At 43.8% G+C, this 22,840-nt stretch overlaps 1 protein-coding gene across 2 annotated transcripts in view; it reads left to right on the plus strand.

Annotated features, from left to right (window-relative positions):
• PPP1R3F (protein phosphatase 1 regulatory subunit 3F) overlaps positions 1-14,891 on the plus strand; it is a 15,664-nt gene extending 773 nt beyond the window's left edge. Inside the window, exons 2-4 of one of the 2 annotated variants that reach the window (XM_006758897.2) lie at positions 9,578-9,633; positions 9,856-9,935; positions 13,117-14,891. In XM_006758897.2, coding sequence (XP_006758960.1) covers positions 9,578-9,633; positions 9,856-9,935; positions 13,117-14,409 — 1,429 coding nt within the window. In that variant the 3' untranslated portion in view covers positions 14,410-14,891. Of the gene's footprint in view, positions 1-7,836; positions 9,634-9,852; positions 9,936-13,116 lie in introns of those variants that run through there. The other variant, XM_006758898.2, reaches the window with a different exon arrangement.
• Positions 14,892-22,840: the final 7,949 nt, after the last annotated feature.

Below are 22,840 nucleotides of genomic sequence, written 5' to 3' on the forward strand. Positions count from 1 at the left end.
GCAAGTGCAAGTCCTGAGGTGGGAATGAGCTTGGTGTGAATGATAGGCAGCGATAGAGAGAACTGCAGTGACATGGTAGTGTGGGAGCTGGGGGTGGGGGCGGGGAAGCTGATCCCTATTTGACAGAGCAGGAAACCAGAGTTCCAGAGTGAGAAATTGGTTAAGGAAGTGATGGCGCCTGGCTTTTGCATTTCAGCCATGACTAACCTTGAAGCCTGTGCACTCTCTTTACTGTTGTGCTCTAATAGTCTGAAGTCTGCAGAGGTGAGTGGCTGACCCCATGTTCTTACAGGGAAGCATTGGCTCTGGCGGAGGCAGAATCAGATGGGCCTGTACCTGAAGCTCTTGTCCTGTGTTTTTGCCATAACACCTGTGACTATTCAGGGCCTGGGAGAAAGAACCAGTTAACCCCAGGAGGCCCTGAGACAAGATTCTCCTAGGTTTTTTTTTCTGTCAGCTTAGTTTTTCCAGGGTAGCAGATAGGCCTGATTCTTTTTGGGCTCACCTCAGTCTAGTATGGGATAGGTAGATTCTCCATGCGTGGGAAATACATTTCCCTGGTGGTGAGAGGACTGGAAATGGGAATGGGAAAGTGCTTTTTGGACCTTGTATGTTGGATCAGAAGCCTCTGGCTACAGCAAGATGTTTGTGATCCTGGCAAGGCCTAATAGGCTGTGAGTGGTTCAGAATGGCCTAGTTCAGTTGGTGGGCAGATGTGCCTGGGTACTTGAGCCAGCAGACAGGCACCCACTTACTGACCTGTGAGCCCCATAGTAACCTGAGGCTTAGTCTGAGGGGGCAGGCAACATGGCTTTCCTTACAGAGTTAAGAGCGTGGATTCTGGCATCAGTGCCTGGGTTCAAATCCCAGATCTGCCATCTATATTGGCCTTGTAACCTTGGTCAACTGCATTATGTCTCAGTACCCTCATCTGTTAAACAGATAATTATAGTACCTACTTCACAGGAGACGAGCAAAAGCACTCAGAACCTAGCCTGGCTCATAGCAGTGCCACATAGGTGTTAGCCAGTGTTAGTACTTAGGGAATCACACGTACAGGTCTTTGGATTCTCCTCCCAAACTCTGCTCTGCCTGTCACCAGCTGTGTGGCCTTGCCTCAGTTTTCTCATCTGCTTAAGGGAATGACAGTCACTTTGTGTGGTTGGATTGGACGCAGCAAACATGGGCAAGGTAACAAGCATGGTAGTAGCTGCAAAAGATAACAGTGGCTGGCATGTACTGATATCTGTGCTAAGAGCTTCGTGTCTGTTCTCTCCTGAGTCCTGCTGTGCATGCTGTGTGCTGGAGGTGCTATGATTATCCTCATTTAATAGAGGGAGAAAGAGGTAGCTCAGGAGTAAGCCTGCTTGTTCAAGTTTGCTCAGTGAGTGACAGACCAAGCAGGAGATGCTAAGGGAAATTTTATTTATTATTTTTTAAAAGAATAGTTTATTGATTTTTAGAGTGAGAGAAAGGGAGAAGAGAGAAACATTGATGTAACATTGATTGACTGCCTCCTGCATGTTCCCCTCCTGCCCTGGGGATTGAGCCTGCAACCCAGGCATGTGCCCAGACCAGGAATCAAACCAACAACCTTTCGGTGCATGTATGATGCTCAACCAACTGAGCCAGCCACACTGGCCAGGGCATAAGAGCAATTTTTAAAAATAGCTCCTCCTTGAAGGCCTGATAAGATTCAGGACAAATTCTGCATTTTGCTCCAGTATATTATGCTTTGCTCTTCCCTTTTTTTTTTTTTTTTTTTGCTTTGTTGAGTGACAGCTACATAAAGTAGACTGATCTTAAGTATAGGGCTCAATGGATTTTTACATATCTATGCCCTTATGTATCCATCATCCAGATCTGAGATATTGAGCTATTTGTGTCCCAGAATCACCTTTTCCTAAGACGTCATTCCAGCCGGCTGTCGTGGGAGCCAGTCTATAAGACGCAACAGTTTGGGTAAATGGAGCTTGCTCATTTTAGAGTGTGAAAGGAAGGGAACAGAGAAATCAGAAGCTTGCAGGGCCAATGTGGGTGGAGAAGGTGTTTTTCTTTTAAAATACATGGTGGTTTTAAGGAGAAATTGAAGCAGCCCGTTCAGACAATTGTTTTGATATCTGGCCCCAGGTCTGTGGTTCCTAACATGACTTGTGATATTATTTTAAGTGGGCAGATGGCTTTTTGATAGCTTCTTTATCTTTTGATCTCAGCTCTTGCAAAGGGGAGGTTGGTGCTCATTGCAAGATCAACGATAAGATTTTCTTTTTAGGTTGGTGGCTTTCTTGGCGAGTACATTTCAACTTATTATTGTTTTAAAACCTGTGTGCTGCCGGTGACTTGGAGCGCTGTTGAAGAACAGCTGCCCCCTGAGACCCAGCCCTCTTGTAAATGATGGAGGATCTCAGGAGGTAGTCTTAACCTGCTGGGTCTCTGTTATATAGGTCTTCCCATTCAGGCAGTGTTGGCTGTAGGCCCACTGTGCACTGGGTGCAGCCACATCAGGTGCAAGCATGGAAGAAGTCCATGGTAGCCAAAGGGATAATGCTTAGAAACTGAAAAGGCTGCATTCCCTGAGTTGCTAGATCAGGCTTTTGATAAACCATAGGCTTAGAGATGATCCATCAGCAAGCATTTATTGAAGGCCTACTATGTGCTGGGCACAGTGCTAGTTTCAAACAGGGAAAAAGACACAGACTGACACTGAGATGTCAGAGGGCTGGTGTTAGAACTGGGTGGAAAGGGACAGGTACAGAGGGCTTGTCATTTGAGACCTGACAGAGATCTATGCACTTGGCTCTTTGCATGCAAATGTCATCTAATCCTTTCAACGTTCCTGGTGAGGTAGACTTTTATCCCTTTTTCCCAGATGGGCAAACTGAGGTTCCCAGAGTCTAATGTCCCAGGGCTGGAGTGAAGAGGAGTCCCCCTGGTCCACCTTGATTTAACACCCTTAGGAGCTATCCTATTCCTCTTAAAAATGAAGACCAAGAAAGCCTAAGCATGGCCTTCAGGCATCCCCTGCCGTCTCCCCCAATCTGGCCTCCATGACTACTAGTTTCACCTCATACCGTCCTCTGCCTTCTGAGCTATCACCACGGTTTTTCCAAGGTGCCTTGCCCCTTCCTACCTCAGGGCCCCTGCCCATCCTGTTTCCATCACCAGGAATGTTGGTCCTGTGCCCCTTGCAGTCTCCTCATTTTGATACTTCAATTCTAAGAGTGCTTCCTCCGGAAAGCCTGTTCATTCCAACTTCTTCAGGCCCTGGTTTTCCCATAGCACCCGTCAGCCAAGCAGGCAAGCCCTGTTAGGGAATGTCGTGTAGTAGAGCAGATGAGCATCATCACAGATTCAGGATCATTTCCCACCCTGCCTGGCAGCCCTATTTTTCTGATCCATTTTTGTCTCCTCCCTGATGCGATTCTTTCAAATTCTTTACCTTCAAGAAACCAACTAGAAGCCATAAGACTGGAACTCCCCATGACTGCCCTCTGACTTCTCTCCTTTGTGTTACAGGGGAGGAGGGAACCCTATCTTCCCTCAGGCCAGTTCCTGCACTCATGCTCTGGGTTCCGTTTTCTTCCATTTGCTCCAGAACCTGACATAATCAGTTTCTCTTTCTCTCCCAGCAGCTTTTCACTGCTCTCACCTGATCCTCTATCAGCTGTTACACATGCCAGTATCTCTACTGTCTTAATCTGTCCTTTGGTTCCACCTCTGTCCACACCGCTGCTGGCCAGTCCTAAATCACGCTCCCCTTCATTGCCGACCCCCCTCTAAAGAGTTGCTTGCACTTGTTTTCCCACGTTCTTTGGCCCCCTGCATCTATCAGATTTCATAGGTGGGTTTTTGGTTTTCTTGAAGTGGTTGAGCACTCCTACTTCAAACACTTTCTTCCCTTGCCTTGGATGCTTTTCCTCTTAACTCCCTGGCACTTCTCTTTCTCCTTGCCCTTTCTTTTAGCCTCATATATTCAAACTTGGTGTCTCCACTTACCTGATGTCCCAATGCCGCAAACTCCCCTTGTTCGAGATTGAATCAATTACTTCCCACACAGTGCTCTGAGCAGCTTCTCACTCTTCTCCCCTCCCTTGCTTGTTTTCCTTCTAAACAGCCTAAGCTCTCCCTGACCTGTAGTCTGGGCCATGGTCCCCTTGTTCTAGCACATTCTTTCCTTTTTTGAAGGAAATGACCTCAGTTTGTGGTTAGACCTTCATTTGGGGATTATTGGATGACCCTCTACCCTGCTAGACTGTAAGCTCCTTGAGGGGTAGGGACATGGTCTGCTTTTATTTACTTCTGTATTCCTGCAGGGCCTGCCATGGTGCCTGGCACTTAACAGGTGCTCAATAAATGTTTGTTGAAAGAATGAGTGTGAGTATTTTTTTATGTCTTCACAGTAAATTGTAAGCTTCCTAGTCGGGTTTGCTCACCGTCGTGTCTCCAGGATCTGTCACTGGGTGGGTGCATAGTAGGGCTTCAACTAATTTTCAGGCGCACCTGGAGCTGAAAGGATGGGAGCCCAATCTACGTAAGGATAGCAGCCTTAGGGGAAACCAGATCAATCATAGTTGAAACAAGACGGGCCAGGGGACATCTTAGTTGTTGGGAGGGTGAGAACTTAGTGTGAAAGTGGTCTTCTTTTCATCCACGGAAAACTGGTAGGAAGTCATAGCTAAGGCCACATGCTATGAAAGTGGCAGGATGGGGCAGCCCTGCTCTAGTGGCCCAGTTTTTAACTGCTGTATCAGGTTAGGTGACATGTTTTACCAGCTGGGCAATGGTGGGCAAGTTACTTTCCTTTTCAAAGCCTCAGTTTCCCTCAGTGGGAAAGTGGAGAGGATTACTATTAAGCACTTTATAGACAATTTCCTCATGGTTCTTCAATCCAGCTCTCTGAGGTAGGTATAACTATTATTCCCTCTTCACAGATGAAGAAACTGAGGCATAGAGAGGTTCAGTAACACAGCTGGTTGGTGGCAGACTGGTTTCATTCAAAATTACATGTTATGACCCTTTGTTGAGTTGTGAAATCAATTTACTGGATTCCAACAAACACTTAAAAAATAGTATAGGAAAAATAGTATAGTGCATCACCACGTACTAAAGGTAAGTTATTTTTCAGTTATATGTATGTATATATATTTACATATGCATTCGGTGTGCTGGACTATGATATACAATGTGTTTCTTTGGGTCACAGCCAGATGAATGAAGTTACTGCTGTGAAAGAAGCTCATAGCACAATAAACTGCTGTCCTCCTTCCACCCCACTGGATTGTCCCCAAGTCCCAGAGTTGACACTGACACAGACTAGCTGGGAAAGAGCAGTGCCCCACATAATTTGGTGGCTTTCACAGCCGCATTCAAACCCTGTGCTTTTCAGAAAGCAGATGGCTCAGGGTAACAGATTCCAAGTATAACAGGGCAGGTTTCTAAATTCTGAAGCCACCTGTGCCCCACCTCCCCCGCACCTCCTCCTCGATAGTCAGCCTTATCTTCAGGTTGAGCTGGGGTCTGCTGAGTTTCCCTTTTGGGTTTCAGTGCATGACCCACTTTGGGCTGGCCAAGTTCTTTGAAAACAGGAGCGTTGGGGGTGCTCACGAAGGACTTGGGCGGTGGTGATGCCAGTGATGTGACTGCTCTGAAAGTCTGCTTTGCTCTTTCCCATGGTGGCTGTCAACCCTCGCTCACTCTGCCTGGAGATTCACTTGTTTGTTCTGTCTTGGCTGGCCTAGGCTGGGGCTGATGACACTTCTTTCTGAAATCTCACCCCCTGGTTTCTCTGGGTGCCATCTGAGGTCAGCAGCCATTGAATTTCCTGTTGGTGGGAAGAATTTTCACACTGGTGTGCAGGCCCCTTCTATGCTATACTGTCTTGAATAGTTCTCGAGAGCAACCAAAGGATGCATGTCCAAGATGCCCCTAGGCCTGTGTGTTCCAGCCCATTATTGCTGGTTGCCCTTGAGGAGACCACCAAGTGGCATTTGTGAGGCTGGTGCCAAAAGAGTGGGTTTCCTTCTCAAAAATTAGTAAGCACACTGGAAGTACAGTTTTGTTCTTAATCTCTTCCCTCTCCACTTTTTCTAAGAACCCTCTTCTCTGTTACTGATTAGTGAGGCTCTGTAACTTCATTTCTCTCACCAGCCTCCTTTTGATTAAAGTCATAGCTGCCCTCAAATGTTTACTGTGAAAGACAGTTCTGGATATTTAGATTTTCATTTTTCTTTTTTAAGTTCAGTTTCAAACACTTAAAAATGGAGCCCTCTTTGGATTTATCAGTGTGGTGTGTAGTTAGTGAATGTAGAGACACGATTCCTTGAGCCTCGGTTTCCATGTTTGTAAAAAGGGAAGGGTGTTGCCTTGAAGGACAGAGGTGAAGGTTTTCAAATGACTTGGTGTATCAGTGAAAAGGGCTCAAGGTGGAGTAGGTGAACAATAGATATGTCTTTTGCTTTCATCTCTGATTTTGGAGGTAGGGAGTGACCTGTGTACTTTTGCTGACTTCATGGATCTCGGGGCTTACTGAATTGTTTGACCTGATTTCTGTATGTTGCCCCTCTTCTCACCCTCCTCAGTTATGGAAGAGATGCTCTGGGGGCTGAAGGATTTGTTTTGTATTTGCTTTTTCTCAACTGAACTTTCTTCAACTGAACTGTGGATTTCTTTTCCTGCTGGTTGGCTGTGTCCTGAATTCCCCTTCGCTGCCTTCACATCCCCCACCCGCTTCTCTCACATGCATCTAAGGACTCTGGAGTGCTGTTAGAAGCCTGGTTTTGTGTATGTTAGCTCTGGGCCAGATGGAAGGGGACAGCTTGCTTAGTCCCTGCCCCTTCCTGTCTGTCTGTGGGTCTTCTTGAAGAAGCTTGCTTTAGGAGATCCTAGGAAGATGACATTTTCTTTAATGAAGGACTGACTACACCAACAAAAGAAGTTATCAGAAGTCATGTCAGGCCACAAATCCAAAGACCTGGATTTTAGAGCCACTGACAGGACTAGTGCAGGACCAAGCCCGTTTGCTCCCAAGCCCCCTTTCTTATTCATGATGGGCAGGAGTTGATGACTGGGCTTTTGGCGTTACCCACTCCAGGCCCTGTAGTACAGTGGAACCTCATTTCTCGAAATTAATTCATTCCAGAAAGCTATTCAAAAATGGAATCATTTTTTCCCATTAGAAATAATATAAATTGAATTAATCCATGCCAGACCCCCAAATGATTACCTGTTTTAACCTTTCTTATATACAGTACATGTCTAATGTACTGTTTGTTCTATAAACACTTTAAAAACAAAAAGGACATGAAGTGTAAATGAAAATTTAACAAAAAGGAAATGAAAAAACAGTAAAAATGAAAATTTAATAATGATAAACAGCATCAAAAGCAAAAAAATAAAAAACCCCACAAAAATATTCACAGCATAATTTCCTGAGCTGTTAACAACGTGAGGTTTAGCGGTAAACTGACTCATACTTATGCATTCTCTCCTTTGTTTGTCGCCTGAGAGATGCATGGTTGATCATACAGGTATCAGCATGAAAGGGTTGTGGGGTTAAGAAGCTAATTGCTTGAGATGGGAGACGTTTGAGAACCAAGGTTTGACTATATTCTCATCCAAAGATTTCTGGCGGGACACATGAGCCCTAGTTCATGGAGAAAGACACACATTTCTTCTGGAGCTTCTCAACCTTCCTAATGCTGCGACCCTTTAATACAGTTCCTCATGTTGTGGTGACCCCCAATTTCATTGTTACACATTGAACATAATTAAACCATAGTGATTAATCACAAAAACAGTATGTAATTATATATGTGTTTTCTGATGGTCTTAGGCGACCCCTGTGAAAGGGTCGTTCAACCCCCGAAGGGGTTGCGACCCACAGGTTGAGAACCGCTGCTCTAGATCCATATATATGGTTCAAGTATTCCCTTAGGGTGCTAACAAAAAGATTTTTATAGCCACTTCTGTGTCTGGTGGTTTCCTAGCCACATGTTCCATGAAGGCAGGGAAGCTGGGAATGAATAGGTGGGTAAAAGGCAGGTTTTAAAAAAAAGACTGAATGAAGGAGGGAGGAGGGAGGGATTTTGTCTATTGTTGCCGTCTCCCTTGATCTACTTCTAGAAAGGATTGGAGATGGGGTTGGGGTAAGACCCTGGTCTACCTCACCCAAGTAGCAACAGTTTGCTGGTTGAGAGGTTTTGATCCTCACTGCTGACCTTGAGCCATTTACTCAGCTTCCATTTCATCATCTGTAAGATGATAATAATACTGCCTACTTCAGAGGATTAAAAGTACCTATCTCATGGGTTGCTGTGAGGATTTAATTTATAGTATATGTGCCTAACACCATAGTAACTACTGTATTTGGGTCAGCTAGTGATATTCTGTTTCTGTAAAGGTAATTGATTACGTGTTTTTAAAAAATTGCAATCATTTTCAGAAATGTCAACATCATCAAATTACCTCTAGGAAGCGAAAGGTCTGAGCAATTGCCTCAGCTCCTGTCAGATTTCTGTACATGTTTTCGCTAATGCTCCTCTCACTGCCTTAATCTGTAAGCACTTGATACTCATATGAGAACAGTGATTTCCCCATGAGCCGTGACCTCACACCTGGCAGGGACTGGCTGAAATACAGCTGGCTTATGCCACTCAGACCTTGGGGTCCGATTTGCCTGGTGAAGGAAGACCAAGACAAACAACCATCTACGATTGATTCAGCCCCCATTCTGTACCAGGCCTGGCATCTGGCTTGATGTCCTTATTTCTCTTGACTGCCCTGTGCTTGGTGTGCACACCCTGGATACCCTGTGCTGTATTTTAAGGTGAGGGGGTGAGGCTCAGGGAGGTTAGGTGCCTTGCTAGGCTGTTATGGCAATGGGAGGAGGGTTGGCAGTGGGATCCAGGCCTCTACAACCCCAGGTTACTTCCTTGTCTGCTGACCTCTTTCCTGGTCACCAGTCACTTTCTCTCTTTTGCTGCTTCCGGTGCCCCATAGTCCTCACCTGCTCTTTCTTGGAAAAGATGGGTTTCTGCATAGCTTGGAAGATACCCTAAAGAAATGATCCAAGTTGCTCATAAAGTTATAGGCAACTGTTTCTGCTGAAGCCTGCTCTGTGAGTGTAAAATAGAAGAAACAACTAGCTGCTCAGTAGGACTAGAATGGGCACATGCCTTCTGGCAAGCCCATATGATGAGAGTAGTAAGCAGCTATTTCAAATGTTTGCAGAAGTATTGAATGGTGCTTCTTACTGTTAAATGGACAAAGCCAGTGCAAAATTATATCTGCAAAATCTAAACATTTTCATAGAATGTCTGGTATTAAATTTTCCAAAATGGTAATGGTGGTTGCCTCTGGCTAATGTGGCACTTTTTATTGCTTTATGCTTCCCTGTATGTTGTAAATTTTTTACATTGAGTGTGTAGGACTTTTATAATCGGGATGGAAGGAGGCAGCAGAAGAGAGAACAGCAGCTGTCAAGTGAGGGTAGCCACCACAGAGGCTCAGAAGTGGCTGGTGGATGGCAGAACTGGCTTCTCAGGGCTCAGATCCATGTGTTGTCTCCTCTGTCCCACAGGCCTAACGAGGAAGACCTGAGGATGAAGAGCTTGGATGATAATACCCCTGCTGTGGGTAAGCAATTGGCAGGTGGTAGGAGTTTTAGCTTATATTTGTCATTTTTTTCTTCCTCCCTCTTTCCTTTCTATACAAATTAAGAGGCACTTCTACCTTAGACTGTCACAGAAAGCTTCAGAGGCAAAACTGCCTATTGGCTAGGACAGATTTTCTTAACCAAACCAGGCTTGCTTGTAAGCCTGCCTCACCCCAATGCTGCCCTTTTCTTCTCTCCAGCAGATCATCTTGATGTCCAGGAGTCAGTGGGTCCCCTGGTGGCTCCCACTCCTCTCCGTCCATGGCCACAGATGACACATCAGGTAAGCAGGCCCTGGAAGCCTCGGGACAGACAGCCCAATGGGAGGCTGGGTGGTGGAGCTGACTTGTTCTGGGTCCACCCTAGGTTAGAGGGAGATCCCCCAAATCATAACCTGATGGTGGAAGGGTAGAATGCAGTTTTTTACCTCGGCTTATCTTAATGTCAGTTGGTAACTTAGCAAATGTTTATTGAATGCTTGGTCTGTGCAAAGCACTATTAGGGAATATGGTAGTGACCAGAAATGATGTCGTCCTGGAGCTTACTTACATTTTAGTGGTGTGAGACATAACAGAACAATAGATAAATATATGGTGTTTTGGATAATGGTGAGTGCTAAGGTGGGGGGGAAGGGATAAGGAGAGAGAGAGAGAGGAAAGGAGGAAGGAAGGGAGGGGGACAGAGAGAACGGGGTGGGGTGGGGACAAGTTTGCAACTTTAGATTTTAGAGTGGCTAGGGAAGTGAGATTTGAGCAAAGATGTGAAGAAGGTGAGAATGAGCCACGGTGGATAACTAGGGGAAGGTCATTCCAGGCAAATGCAAAGTCCTAGAGCAGGGCCATGACTAATGTGTGTGAGGAACAGCGAGAAACAGTTAATGAGGGGCAGCAGGGGGAGGTGAGGTTGGAGAGATGGCAGGGACAGATTGTATAAGGCCTCATGGACCATGGAGAAGACTCTGATTTCTACTCTGAGCGACAAGGGAGCCACGGGAGGGTCACCAACTGAGAAGGGCCATGACATGACCTAGGATTTAACAGGCTCCCTCTGGCTCCTGTGAGGGAAATAGATTGTAGGGGTGAGGCAGAAGCAGGGGGACTGTGAAGAGGAGGTGACTGCAGTGGTCCAGGTGAGTGATGGTGGTGCTGACAACGGGGTGGAGAAAATCAGGAGATGTATGTTAATGTGTGTGTTAACTTTTTATTATATATTTTTTCAAGTATAAGTAAAAGTAGAGACTAGTATAATGAACCCACATATACCCATCACCCAGCTTCAACAAACTTCAACACATGTCCATTCCTACCTTTTTATATCCCACCCCTTATCTCCCCTCCCATTCTCTGTGGAATTATTTTGGAAAAAATCTAGACATTATCCCATCCGTAAATACTTCAGTTTGTATATCATAAAATTAATAACTCTTAAAAAAACACAGTGCCATCATCACACTTTAGAAAATTAACATTAATTTTAACAAAAATTAACAAAAGTAATTCCTTAGTGTCATTGAATATTTGGTTAATGTTCAAATTTCCTTATTTCATAAGTTTTTAGGATCCGAAAAGGTCAACACATTGTATTTGGTTGATGGATTGGTCCTTTTAGATTTTTAAATCTCCTCACTTTTGTTGCAATTTGTTCAAGAAACTTTGTTTGTCCTGTAGAATTTCTCACAGTATGGATTTGGCTGATTGCACCCATGTGGAAACACATTTCTTACTCCAATTTTTTTTTTAAATATATTTTATTGATTTTTCACAGAGAGGAAGGGAGAGAGATAGAGAGCCAGAAACATCGATCAGCTGCCTCCTGCACATCCCCTACTGGGGATGTGCCCGAAGCCCTGACAGGGAATCGATCCTGGACTACTCCAATTTTTAAGTAGATGCTCAACCACTGAGCTACACTGGCCGGGCTTTTATTGAGTTGTTATTAATTTATTAATTCAATGTAATTATTTGGATCTATTAAATTTAATCAATTTATTAAACTATTACTTTTTAAAAAATATATTTTTGTTGATTTCAGAGAGGAAGGGAGAGGGAGAGAGAGATAGAAAGATCAATGATAAGAGAGAATCATTGATCGGGTGCCTTCTGCATACCCCTCACTGGGGATTGCGCCTGCAACCCGGGAATGTGCCCTTGACTGGAATCAAACCCAGGAACCTTTAGTCCGCAGGCCAACGCGCTATCTACTGAGCCAAATCGGCTAGGGCTAAACTATTACTTTTATTAAATTAATTTATTAGATACAAATATATTATTATTAAAGTAGTTTAAATAGAATTGATTCTGTTTAATTCTCTTATTCCCCCTTTGTTTATTGGCCAGAATTTATTTCTAAGGAAAAAATTTCTTACATCAACTGTCTGGCTACCTTGACAGTGTGTAATCTTGAAGGTATATAGTTTGTATAGAAAAAGCTGTATAAATAATTGATTTTCCCCTTCTTATTTACCAATTTTCAGATTAAATCAACTTCTTCAAAGGTGACCAAATAAAGGATTTTTGGTTTTGGTATATCATTATTAACTCATGAAATTTAAACATATTTGATGAGTTTCAATTCATTGCCCCCCCTTTTTTTTGATGCTTAAATTAAACTGCCTCTGGCCAGTGGAAGCTTTTTTAGATTGGTGGCACAGTCCTTTTGACACATACCCATCATTCTTTGAGCACTTCTTCACATTATAGGACTTTACCTGCCCCAAAATTGGAAATAGCCATTTATTTAAGGAGCTCTAATTCCTTTTAGTGGAGAATGCTATTTAGATCTGGGGACTAGGTATGCCCGTTGCTACTAAATTGATCATTATTTCTAGGCCTTGTCAGAAGACAGAGCTAGGAAATATTTTTTTAAATAAAAATTGCATAAATTCATGTGAATGTTCTGGATATGTTTTGGAGGCCAACCAGCAGTATTCACCTCAGCTATATGATCTGGAGCAGTGGTTCTCAACCTTCCTAATGCCGCGACCCTTTAATACAGTTCCTCATGTTGTGGTGACCCCCAACCATAAAATTATTTTCATTGCTACTTCATAACTGTAATTTTGCTACTGTTATGAATTGTCATGTAAATATCTGATATGCAGGATGTATTTTCATTGTTGCACATTGAACATAATTAAAGCACAGTGATTAATCACAAAAACAATATGTAATTATATATGTGTTTTCTGATGGTCTTAGGCGACCCCTGTGAAAGAGTTGTTCAACCCCCAAGGGGTTGCAACCCACAGGTTGAGAACCGCCGATCTGGAGGAAGCCTCCTTTACTTCATTTGATTTTATTATTTTAATATAGACGACAGTCTGGAATTTAGAGAATTATAGAAGGCCCTTTAAGGAGTTTTTATCTAGAAATACCTATGGGTCTGGGTGTGGGCTGTTACCAGTTTTCACTGCTTGTTCCACCCCCTCCTCTACTTCATCTCCTTCCATTTCTCCCCCACCCCAGGTTTCTGAAGTTACAGTGACTGGCAGACTCACAGAGGAAGGTGACATCCCCAGAAACAGTGCATCTGTGGCTTTCACAGAGGTCCACCAGACACCAGCCATCAGGATCCCCCCCTCCTCCTTTCTCTGTGGGCTGGGTGGCTCCCCCAGGGACCAGGCCTCCGGGCCTGATGCAAGTGAGGGGGCAGCTGGGCCTCTCCTGGAACCTAGTCAGCCACAGGTGGAGGCTGCGTGGGAAGTATCCAGCGAGAATGGAGGGGGCCGAAAGGAGCCCATGGTAGGGGCTATTATGGACGAGCCCCCCAGGGGTTTGGAGGCCATGAGTGGGTTGGAGGAGCTGCTCAGCGAGGACTCCATTGACCAGGAGCTGGAGCAGCTCTACCTGTCCCACCTGAGCCGCCTGCGGGCTGCTGTGGCTGCAGGTGGGGCAGGAAATGGCGGGGAGGGCTCCACAGATGGAGGGGTGTCTCCTAGCCATCCCCTGGGCATATTCACGGACCGCGACCTGATCTTGAAGTGGCCTGGCCCTGAGCGGGCCCTGAACAGCGCCCTGGCAGAAGAGATCACACTGCACTATGCCCGGCTGGGGCGTGGTGTGGAGCTTATCAAGGACACTGAGGACCCTGATGAGGAGGGGGAGGGTGAAGAGGGGCTCTCCACGATACCCTCCAGTCCAGAAGGAGGCACCCCCAAGGAATCGCCTCCGGAAATCCTCTCTGGGGCCTGTTCTGTGGTAGCCACTATGGGAGATGTGTGGCTCCCATGGGCAGGGGGCTTGGCATGTGACAGCCCTGTGGTTTTGGGTCCAGAGGGGCAGTTCAGTGGGGCGCCAGAGAAGGGGATGCGCAAGGACACTGACTCTTTGCACACGAATAGGATAATATCTGGGGTACCTGGGTTCCCAGGAGGGACAGAAGCCCAGATGGAGTCCACTGAATGGGCAGACAGCTTGGTTCCTGTATCTGGCAAGGAGCCAGCTGTTTCAGGCCCACAGGGGCAAAATCTCACCATCCTTGGTGTCTCAGGGGCTGAAATCGGTCCTTCCAGCCTGGCCAGGTGCCATGTGAGTTTCCAGGATGAAGAGGGTTCAGGCCTAAGCCTTGAGTCCCCAAAGAGGTCTCCCACCTTAGCAGCCCCTGCAGAATGTGTGTGTGTTTTGTCTCCCCAGCTCTGGGGGCCCTTGACCCAGACTCTGGGAGTTCTGGCTGGCCTGGTAGTGGTCCCTGTGGCTCTGAACAGTGGTATGTCCCTCCTGGTGCTTGCGCTGTGCCTCTCTCTGGCCTGGTTCTCGTAGGAGCTGCTTGTGGGACCAGCAATAACAAGTGTCCCCCCACTCTGGGGTTTGGGGAGGGGCAGCCCCTGCACCATCCCCAGAGGGTTCATATGGGATGTGTGGCCTGTACAGTGAGTGGATCCTTTACTTCTGAGAATGCTTGACTATAGAGAGGCCTCCCCGTCCCTGACCTCTCCAGTCAGCACAGGGCTCCTGTGGTGATACCAGTGGAGAGGAACAGGGGACGGGTGGATAGTGGAAATGAGAACTTACAGAATGGCACTGGGCATGTCCTCCTCCCCCTCCACCCCCCTGAGCCTGTATTTATTTTTGTATAATTCTCTGGATGAGGGAGAGTGGTCGTGAGCTGGTCTTGGGGCACAATTACCCAGAGATATATTTATTAACAGCCAACCTGTGCAACCTGCTGGAGCTTTATTTTTAATTTAATTTATATAGAGTACCTATTATTATATGCCACAATAGAGCTCTATGAGAAATGATGTGTCTTGCTGTGCAGTATTCTCCTGTTCAGGAATGAGTGTGCAGGGTGATCATATGGGAGTGTCACAGTGGGAAGTGGCATGTGGAATGTGAGGTGTGGTCATGCCTGCTGCTGCTGCTGCTGCTTCAACATGTCATTGAGGATCTGTATTGTCTCACCTTATTGTCCTAATACATGTGGTCTGGTGGTCTTTGGGAGACAGGTCCACATTCTGTCAGGGAGGGAAGAAGAGTGGCAGCCACATGAGGGTTTGATGTCACACATGTGGTTGCAGTAGTGGATGTGGTCAGCTGTGGATGTGGAGATATTGGTTGTGAATCAGACACAAGATTTTGAAGTTACTTTAAAAAAACAGCCTTTGACACCAGCAGGGAGATCCTTTGGTCCCCAAGATTGGGAAGGCCTCAGAAAGGACAAAGGTGTTAATGTACTGTGAAAAATTCATGCCAGAGTTGCTGTCCACAGACATTGTATTTCTAACTCAAAACAGGAAACCCAGAAGCTTTGAAACAATGACTAGATATATTTACAACATGCAATTTAAAAACGCTGCAGAGCAAAATAAAACACCATATTTATTTACTTTCCTTCACAGCAAAACTTTATACTAGTTTTTCTTTAGTTATTCTCCTCCAGGGCTCCCGGGCTTTTCTGAAACAGCCCCAATCAGACTTTTTGCCCAAGCACTTCAGCAAAAGCGCTGTTCACTGGTTGTTATATCAATGTTCTAGTTTCAGACCTTATCTTACTTGACCTACTGGCAGCATTTGACACAGTTGATCATCTCAAACTTGAAATCCTTTCTTCATTTGGTTTCCAGGACACCACACTCTCCAACTTTTCCTCTTTGCGCACAAGCCATTCTTCTAGAACAGTTCTTGGCACATAGTAGATGCTCAATGAAATAAATGAAGGAACAAGCTAATGCATATGGGGAAATATAGGCAGGTGGCTAGAGAACTTATTTGGTCATTCATTGGTTATAAGCTCAGTTCAGTTCCATAAGTGTTGACTGGTCACCTCTGCTCTGCACTGAAGACAGATGAAGGAGCTCAGTGTATGGGGAAAGACACAGAGAAAGAATTTCAGTGGAGTGTGGTTAGTCCATTAACAGTGATGGGTACAGTGGGCTGTGGAGGCTCCAGGATAGATGAAAAAAAGTTAGAGGACACGGTGCCTGAACTGAATTTTAAAAATTGAGAAAGAATCCACAGTCCAGTCAGAAGGAATGGCATTGAAGAGGTCTGGAAGTGGAACACAGCTAGGGAAAACAAATCAGCACACCCATATTTCACCTGTCTTTCAATGAGGATATTCTGACTTTGTCAAATATCAAAATCCAGACATGTGTTGGTGTCCTTCCATTAATGTAATTTGATCAATGTTCCAAAAGGCAACTTTATGCCAATTACATTGAACAATTAGATAAAATGGACAAATTACTACAGACATATATCTTGCCAAAACTGTCTCAAAAAAAAAAGGAAATTCTGGGTAGCCCTGTTAAGTAACAGAACCTGTAGACAAAGGTCTTTCTACACAGAAACTCTGGGCTCAGATGGGTTCACTGGTGAAACACTCAAGGAATAAGTAATTCCAATTTTACAAAGCAATTCCAGCCCACCTTGAATGGCTCAGTGGTTGAGCATTGACCTAGGAACCAGGAGGTCACAGTTTGATTCCCAGTTAGGGCACATGCCTGGGTTGCTGACTCAATCCCCAGTGTGGGGCATGCAGGAGGCAGCCAGTCAATGGTTCTCTGTCATTGTTAATGTTTCTATCTCTCTCCCTCTCCCTTCCTCTCTGAAATCAATAAAAAGATATTTTAAAAAATCCACAAAGAACAAAAGCAATTCCAGAGTGTAGAAAAAGAGGGAGCATTCCTAATTCATTTTATAACCTTGATACTAAAACCTGATGAGTGAAAAACAAATATTACAGAACAATCTCAAGAAAATAGATGCAAATATTTTAAACCAAGTGATAACTCCCTGTCTTAGTCTGTTCAGGCTGACTAGATGGCTAATAAACAAAAATTATTTCTCACACATACTAAGGCTGGGAAGTCAAGATCAAGGTGCCGGCAGTTTTGGTGTATTGTGAGGGCCAGCTTGTTGGTTCACAGACAGCTGTCTTCTCACTGTGTCCTTACAGAGTGAGAGGATGAAATCAATATCTGGAGTCTCTTTTATAAGGGCACTAATCCCATTCATGAGGGCTCCACCCTCATGATCTAATCACCTCCCAAAGGCTTCACCTCCTAATACCATCACATTGGGGATTAGGTTTCAATATATACATTTTGAAGGGACAGAAATATTCAGTCTATAGCACTGCCAAAGTCCAATACAGATGCTCTTTGACTTAATAGGGTTCCTTCCCAAATAAACCCATCATAAGTTGAAAGTATTGTAAGTTGAAAATGTGTTTAATACACCTACCCTACCAAACATCACAGCTTAATCTAGCCTACATTAAATGTGCCAGGAACACTTATATTAGCCTACAGTTGGGCAATTATCTTGAGTTTTACACCAAGTAATTGAATTCCTCATCTCACCAGAAGCAGAGAACACAGTTGCGTGCTTTGTAGACATGATGGGATGTTAAAACACAAAACACAATATCCAAAAAAATGATGGTAACATAAAACACTGTATAGTATTGGTTGTTTATTCTTGTGATTTTGTAGCTGACTAGGAGCTTTGGCTCACTGCTGCCCAGCATCACAAGAGAGTATCATACTGCATATTGCTAGCCTGGGGAAAGATCAAAATTCAAAATCTGAATACGGTTTCTACTGAATGTGTATCACTTTTGCATTATCATAAAATGGAAAAAGTTTTAAGTTGAACCATCATAAGTCGGGGACCATTTGTATATTAAAAAGTATAATATGACCAAGTTTGGATTCATTCCAAAAACTGCACTGTGATTTAACATTTGAATTTAAACAGCATGATTTGCTCCATTAGCAAATTAAACAAGAAAAACCACAACTATCTTAATAGATGTAGAGCAAGCATGTAAAATTCAAAGGCTAACCCGGGCCAAATAAACAAGGTGTAAGTGTATGTGGGCCACAAAAAAACAAAAGCTTCAATTTTCATAGAAACATAGGTTTATTTTGATAGAGACATGCTGAATACAAAGGGCTGAAATAAATGAGTCATCATTAACAAAATAATAGAACATTTTAATAAAAATTAATATTTTTTCTTGAACATTAACTTACCAGACACTGAATAACTGCACAAATTAATAAGCATAACACAGATAAACCTATTTTTCTTGTTCTCTGAAAGCAAAATATTTCCTGTTGCGCACACCAAACAAGTCAGTCCAAGACGAATGACGTGGCAATCAGCTGCTAAAATATTCACTGCTAGTATCAGTGGAGAGAAATGGTGTGCCTGCATGTAAGGCGGGTAAGGGAAATAAATGCAACACAATTATAGTAATCAGTCATTAGCAAACGTTGTAGTTCATTATTAATATATATAACAGGATATTGTAAAAATTAAGTTATGAAATTTTAATTAAAAGATTTCTTACATACTGTTATATTGGCTGGGCCGCAAAAATATTTATTGTGGGCCGCATATGGCCCATGGGCCACGAGTTTGATGTGCTTGATGTAGAGAAAGAGATAAAATTTGATTTAACAAGTTCGTTGAATAAACCTACCTAACATAAAGGGTATCTACAAAGATTTACAATAAACTACATACTTAGAAGTGAAATGTTAAGAGCGTTGACCTTTGGAATGTAGCAAGCATGCCCGCTGTCACCATTTCTACTCAGCATTGTACTGGAGGTCCGAGCAAGCACATTAAGTCAAGAAAGAGAAAATATTTGCCCTACCTAGTTTGGCTCAGTGGATAGAGCGTCAGCCTGCAGACTGAAGGGTCCCAGGTTCAATTCTGGTCAAGGCCATGTACCTGGGTTGCGGGTTCGATCCTCAGTAGGGGGCGTGCAAGAGGCAGCCAGTCAATGATTTTCTCTCATCATTGATGTTTCTCTCTGAAATCAATAAAAAATATTAAAAATATTTAATGACCCAGCGCAGTGGCTCAGTGATTGAGTGCTGACCTAGGAACCAGGTCACAGTTTGATTCCTGGTCAGGGCATATGCCCAAGTTTTGGGCTCAATCCCCAATCGGGGAGAAGGCACTAATCAATGATTCTCTCATCATCTCTCTCTCCCTCTCCCTTCCTCTCTGAAGTCAATAAAGATATAAAAAAATATTTAATGATTGGAAATGAACAGAATTGTCATTATTTGTAGATGATACCGTTGTGTTGTAGAAAATCCAAAATAATCCATGGATAAATTATTAGCGTTATTAAGAATTTTAAGATTAAAAAATTTTTTTTTATTGCCCGGCCTGTGTGGTTCAGTGGTTGAGCATCGACTTATGAATCAGGAGGTCACGGTTCACTTCCTAGTCAGAGAGGAAGGGATAGAGAGAGAAAGATAGAAACATCAGTGATGAGAGAGAATCATTGATTGCCTGCCTCCCATGGCCCACATTGGGGATTGAGCCTGCAACTCGGGCAAGAATTTTGAAAGATTTTTTATACAAAATCCATATTTAAAAATCCATTGTTTTTATATGCTAATAACAAAGAAAAGTTTTAATAAAGATACCATTAATGCCCTAGCCAGTTTGGCTCAGTGGATAGAGCGTCGGCCTGCGGACTGAAGGGTCTCAGGTTCGATTCCAGTCAAGGGCATGTACCTTGATTGTGGGCACATCCCCAGTAGGGGGTGTGCAGGAGGCAGCTGATTGATGTTTCTCTCTCATCAATGTTTCTAACTATCCCTCCCCCTTCCTCTCTGTAAAAAAATCAATAAAATATATTAAAAATAAAAAACTTAAAAAAGATACCATTTATGAACTGAAATTAACAAAAGGAAGTAAGATCTCTTTGTGGTTTTTCTTTGTTAATCCTAGAAATATTTTTCCATTGATTTTTAGAGAGATGGGAAGGAAGGGTGATAGAGAAAGAAACATCAATGTGAGAGAGGCACATGGGTTTGTTGCCTCTCATTGGTTGCCTCCGGCACCCATCCTGACCAGTACCAGGGATGGAGCCTTGAACCAGAATTGAATACGGGACCCTTCAGTCCATAGGCCCACGCTCAATCCACTGAGCCAAATTGACTAGGGTGCAAGATCTCTGGAAAAAAGAAAACCTAAAAAAAAAAGAAAGCCTTGAAAGACATTAAAAAGGACTAAATAAATAAATGTGTTCATCAAATGGAAGAGTCAATGTTTTTCAACTGTAAGTTCCCTTTAAACTGTTTTGTAGGTTCAGTGCAAATCCAGTTGTGATTCCAATAGATTTCTGTGTATGTATCATCACAAGTTCTTAAATTTATGTCTAAGTGCCCACTAGCCAGGATGCCCATACTTACTATAAAAGTACTAGAGACCCGGTGCACAACATTTGTGCACTGGGGGGTGGAGGTCCTTCAGCCCTGCCTGCACCCTTTCGCAGTCTGGGACCCCTTGCTCCTTACTGCCTGCCTGCAGCAGAGGCGGGAGAGGCTCCCGCTACTGCTGCTGCGCTCGCCAGCTGTGAGCTGGCTGAGCAGCGCTCCCCCTGTGGGAGCACACTGACCACCAGGGGGCAGCTCCTGTGTTGAGCATCTGCCCCCTGGTGGTCAGTGCACATCATAGCGACTGGTCATTCAGCCGTTCGGTCAATTTGCATATTAGCCTTCTATTATATAGGATAGCAATTAAGATGGTGTAATATTGTTGCAAGGGTTGACAAATAGACTAGTGAAAGACCAGTGGTCTCAGAAACAGACCCATTTTTATGGAGACACAGAATAGGTGGCCAAGGAGGTACTGTGAGACCAGAGGGGGATAGTTGGACTTTAAGTAAATGGAACATCGGTTATCCATATTAAAAACATATGAAATTGGATCCCTACCTTACAACATCACAAAATAATTCTAAGTGGATTCAAAATCTAGAGAACTTGAAGAATTTAAGAGAAGAATACCTTCATATACTCATGGTAGAAAAGTTTTCCTTAAACAAGACACAAAAACACTAATCATAAATGAAAATTGTAAAACATTTAATTAAATTAAAATTAAAAATGTCTATTGATTAAAGAGCACCATAAAGAGAGTGAAGACAACAATTGGGACACAAGTTGGGAGAAGGTAATTGAAACGTGAGTGATGAAAGGCTCAAACCTAGAATATATTAAAAACTACAAATAGAAAACCCAGATGTGCCAGTAAGTATATAAATAAATTGTATAGTCACAGAATAGAATATTATACAATGAAAATGAAAGATCTACAAGTACATGGAACAGCCTGGATGAGTTGCACAGATGTCATGTTGAGCAAAAGAAGTCAAACACAAATGATTACACACTGTATGACCCATTTACACAAAGTTCAAAAACAGGCAAAACGAATCCATTACTAGTGGTAACATCATAAAGAAAAGCAAGGGAATGATTATCACCAAATCATGATAGTATTTACTTCTGGAGGAGGGAGGCTGTGATTGGGAAGGGACCCAAGGGACTTCTGAAATGTTTATAATGGTCTGATTGACCTGGATGGTTTTTCATGGATATGCAATTCATTAATGTTCATTAATGTACATTTCTCAGGCAAACCCCCCCCCCCAAACCACAACTAAAACAAAAGGCAGTGGGAGTAATGTGGCTCTCCTGTACTCCTCCACACAGGCTCTGGGCAACACCAGTTTTTTTGTCTAGACCACAAGTTGTAGGTGGCCTACCTTTTCAGAACCTCCCTTGAGGTCAGGGTCTTGCCTTCAGCCCTGGAAGTTATCGATGCTTCCTCAGCCCTGTCTGTGTAAGTTATGTTTTGGGGAATTTTTTAGTCTGTGTTTCCTGACACCAGTCATGGGGTGAGGACGTCCCTAAGTGTCAAGGGATGGATAGAATCTGGCATTTTGTCCTCAGATGTTGGAGTTCACCTCCCCTTGGACTTCATTCATACATGGTTTTAGAACCTGATAGGTCTCATTTAAAAGCCCAAACCCCAAGTCCTGGTTGTGTGAACTTGGGCAAGTCATCTGTCCTCTCCAAGCTCAGTCTCTCATTCATAAAAGGGAGTGAATGCCCACTAAACTTTGGGGCAAACGTGTAATGGCTTTCACTTGTGACCACATTTGATTTAAATTTGTTATATTATCAATATGAAACTACTGATCTAATAGTCCAGGCAGGGTGAGAAAGAGGAGGAGCTCTGGAATGACACAGTCTAGGACTAAATTGCAGCCATGTCACACATTGGGCAAGGTACTTAAGCTGGCTGTGTTGCACTTTGCTCCTCACACGGGTAGGGTGAGGGTTGAATGAGATAACACATCAGTCACTTAGATCAATGCCTGGCACAGAACAAGAATTGAATGAATGTCAGCTGTCATCAGTCCTCAGAACTCTTATAACTATCAGCCATGATACCCTGTCACCTCACTCAACTGTATGTATTACAGTATTGGATAATGTGCAAGGTGGGGACCTCCTTATACCCCAGGTCCCTTCCCAGCCTGCCCCCTTGACAGCACTAGACCCTACACACCCTCACCAGAGGATCTGCATCCTCTTCAGTCTCCCCCTGTCTCTGAAGCTGACAGAGGGGGACAGGGACACTATGTCATAGGGGTCACAGCACTGGGCATTTCTGAGAGGGAGAAAGAAAGTGAGTTCGAAGGACATGTGTTCCCTCCTCTAGTAGTTTCAGATTGATAATATAACAAATTTAAAACAAACTTAGTAGCTTAAAAACCAGCTGCCAGCAGGGCTGTGTTCCTTCTACAGCAGTGTTTCTCAACCTGTGGGTCGCGACCCCTTTGGGGGTCGAACGACCCTTTCACAGGGGTCGCCTAAGACCATCGGAAAACACATATATAATTACATATTGTTTTGTGATTAATCAT

The sequence above is a fragment of the Myotis davidii genome, unplaced genomic scaffold (assembly GCF_000327345.1).
Source record: "Myotis davidii unplaced genomic scaffold, ASM32734v1 scaffold855, whole genome shotgun sequence".
NCBI classification, from domain to species: domain Eukaryota; kingdom Metazoa; phylum Chordata; class Mammalia; order Chiroptera; family Vespertilionidae; genus Myotis; species Myotis davidii.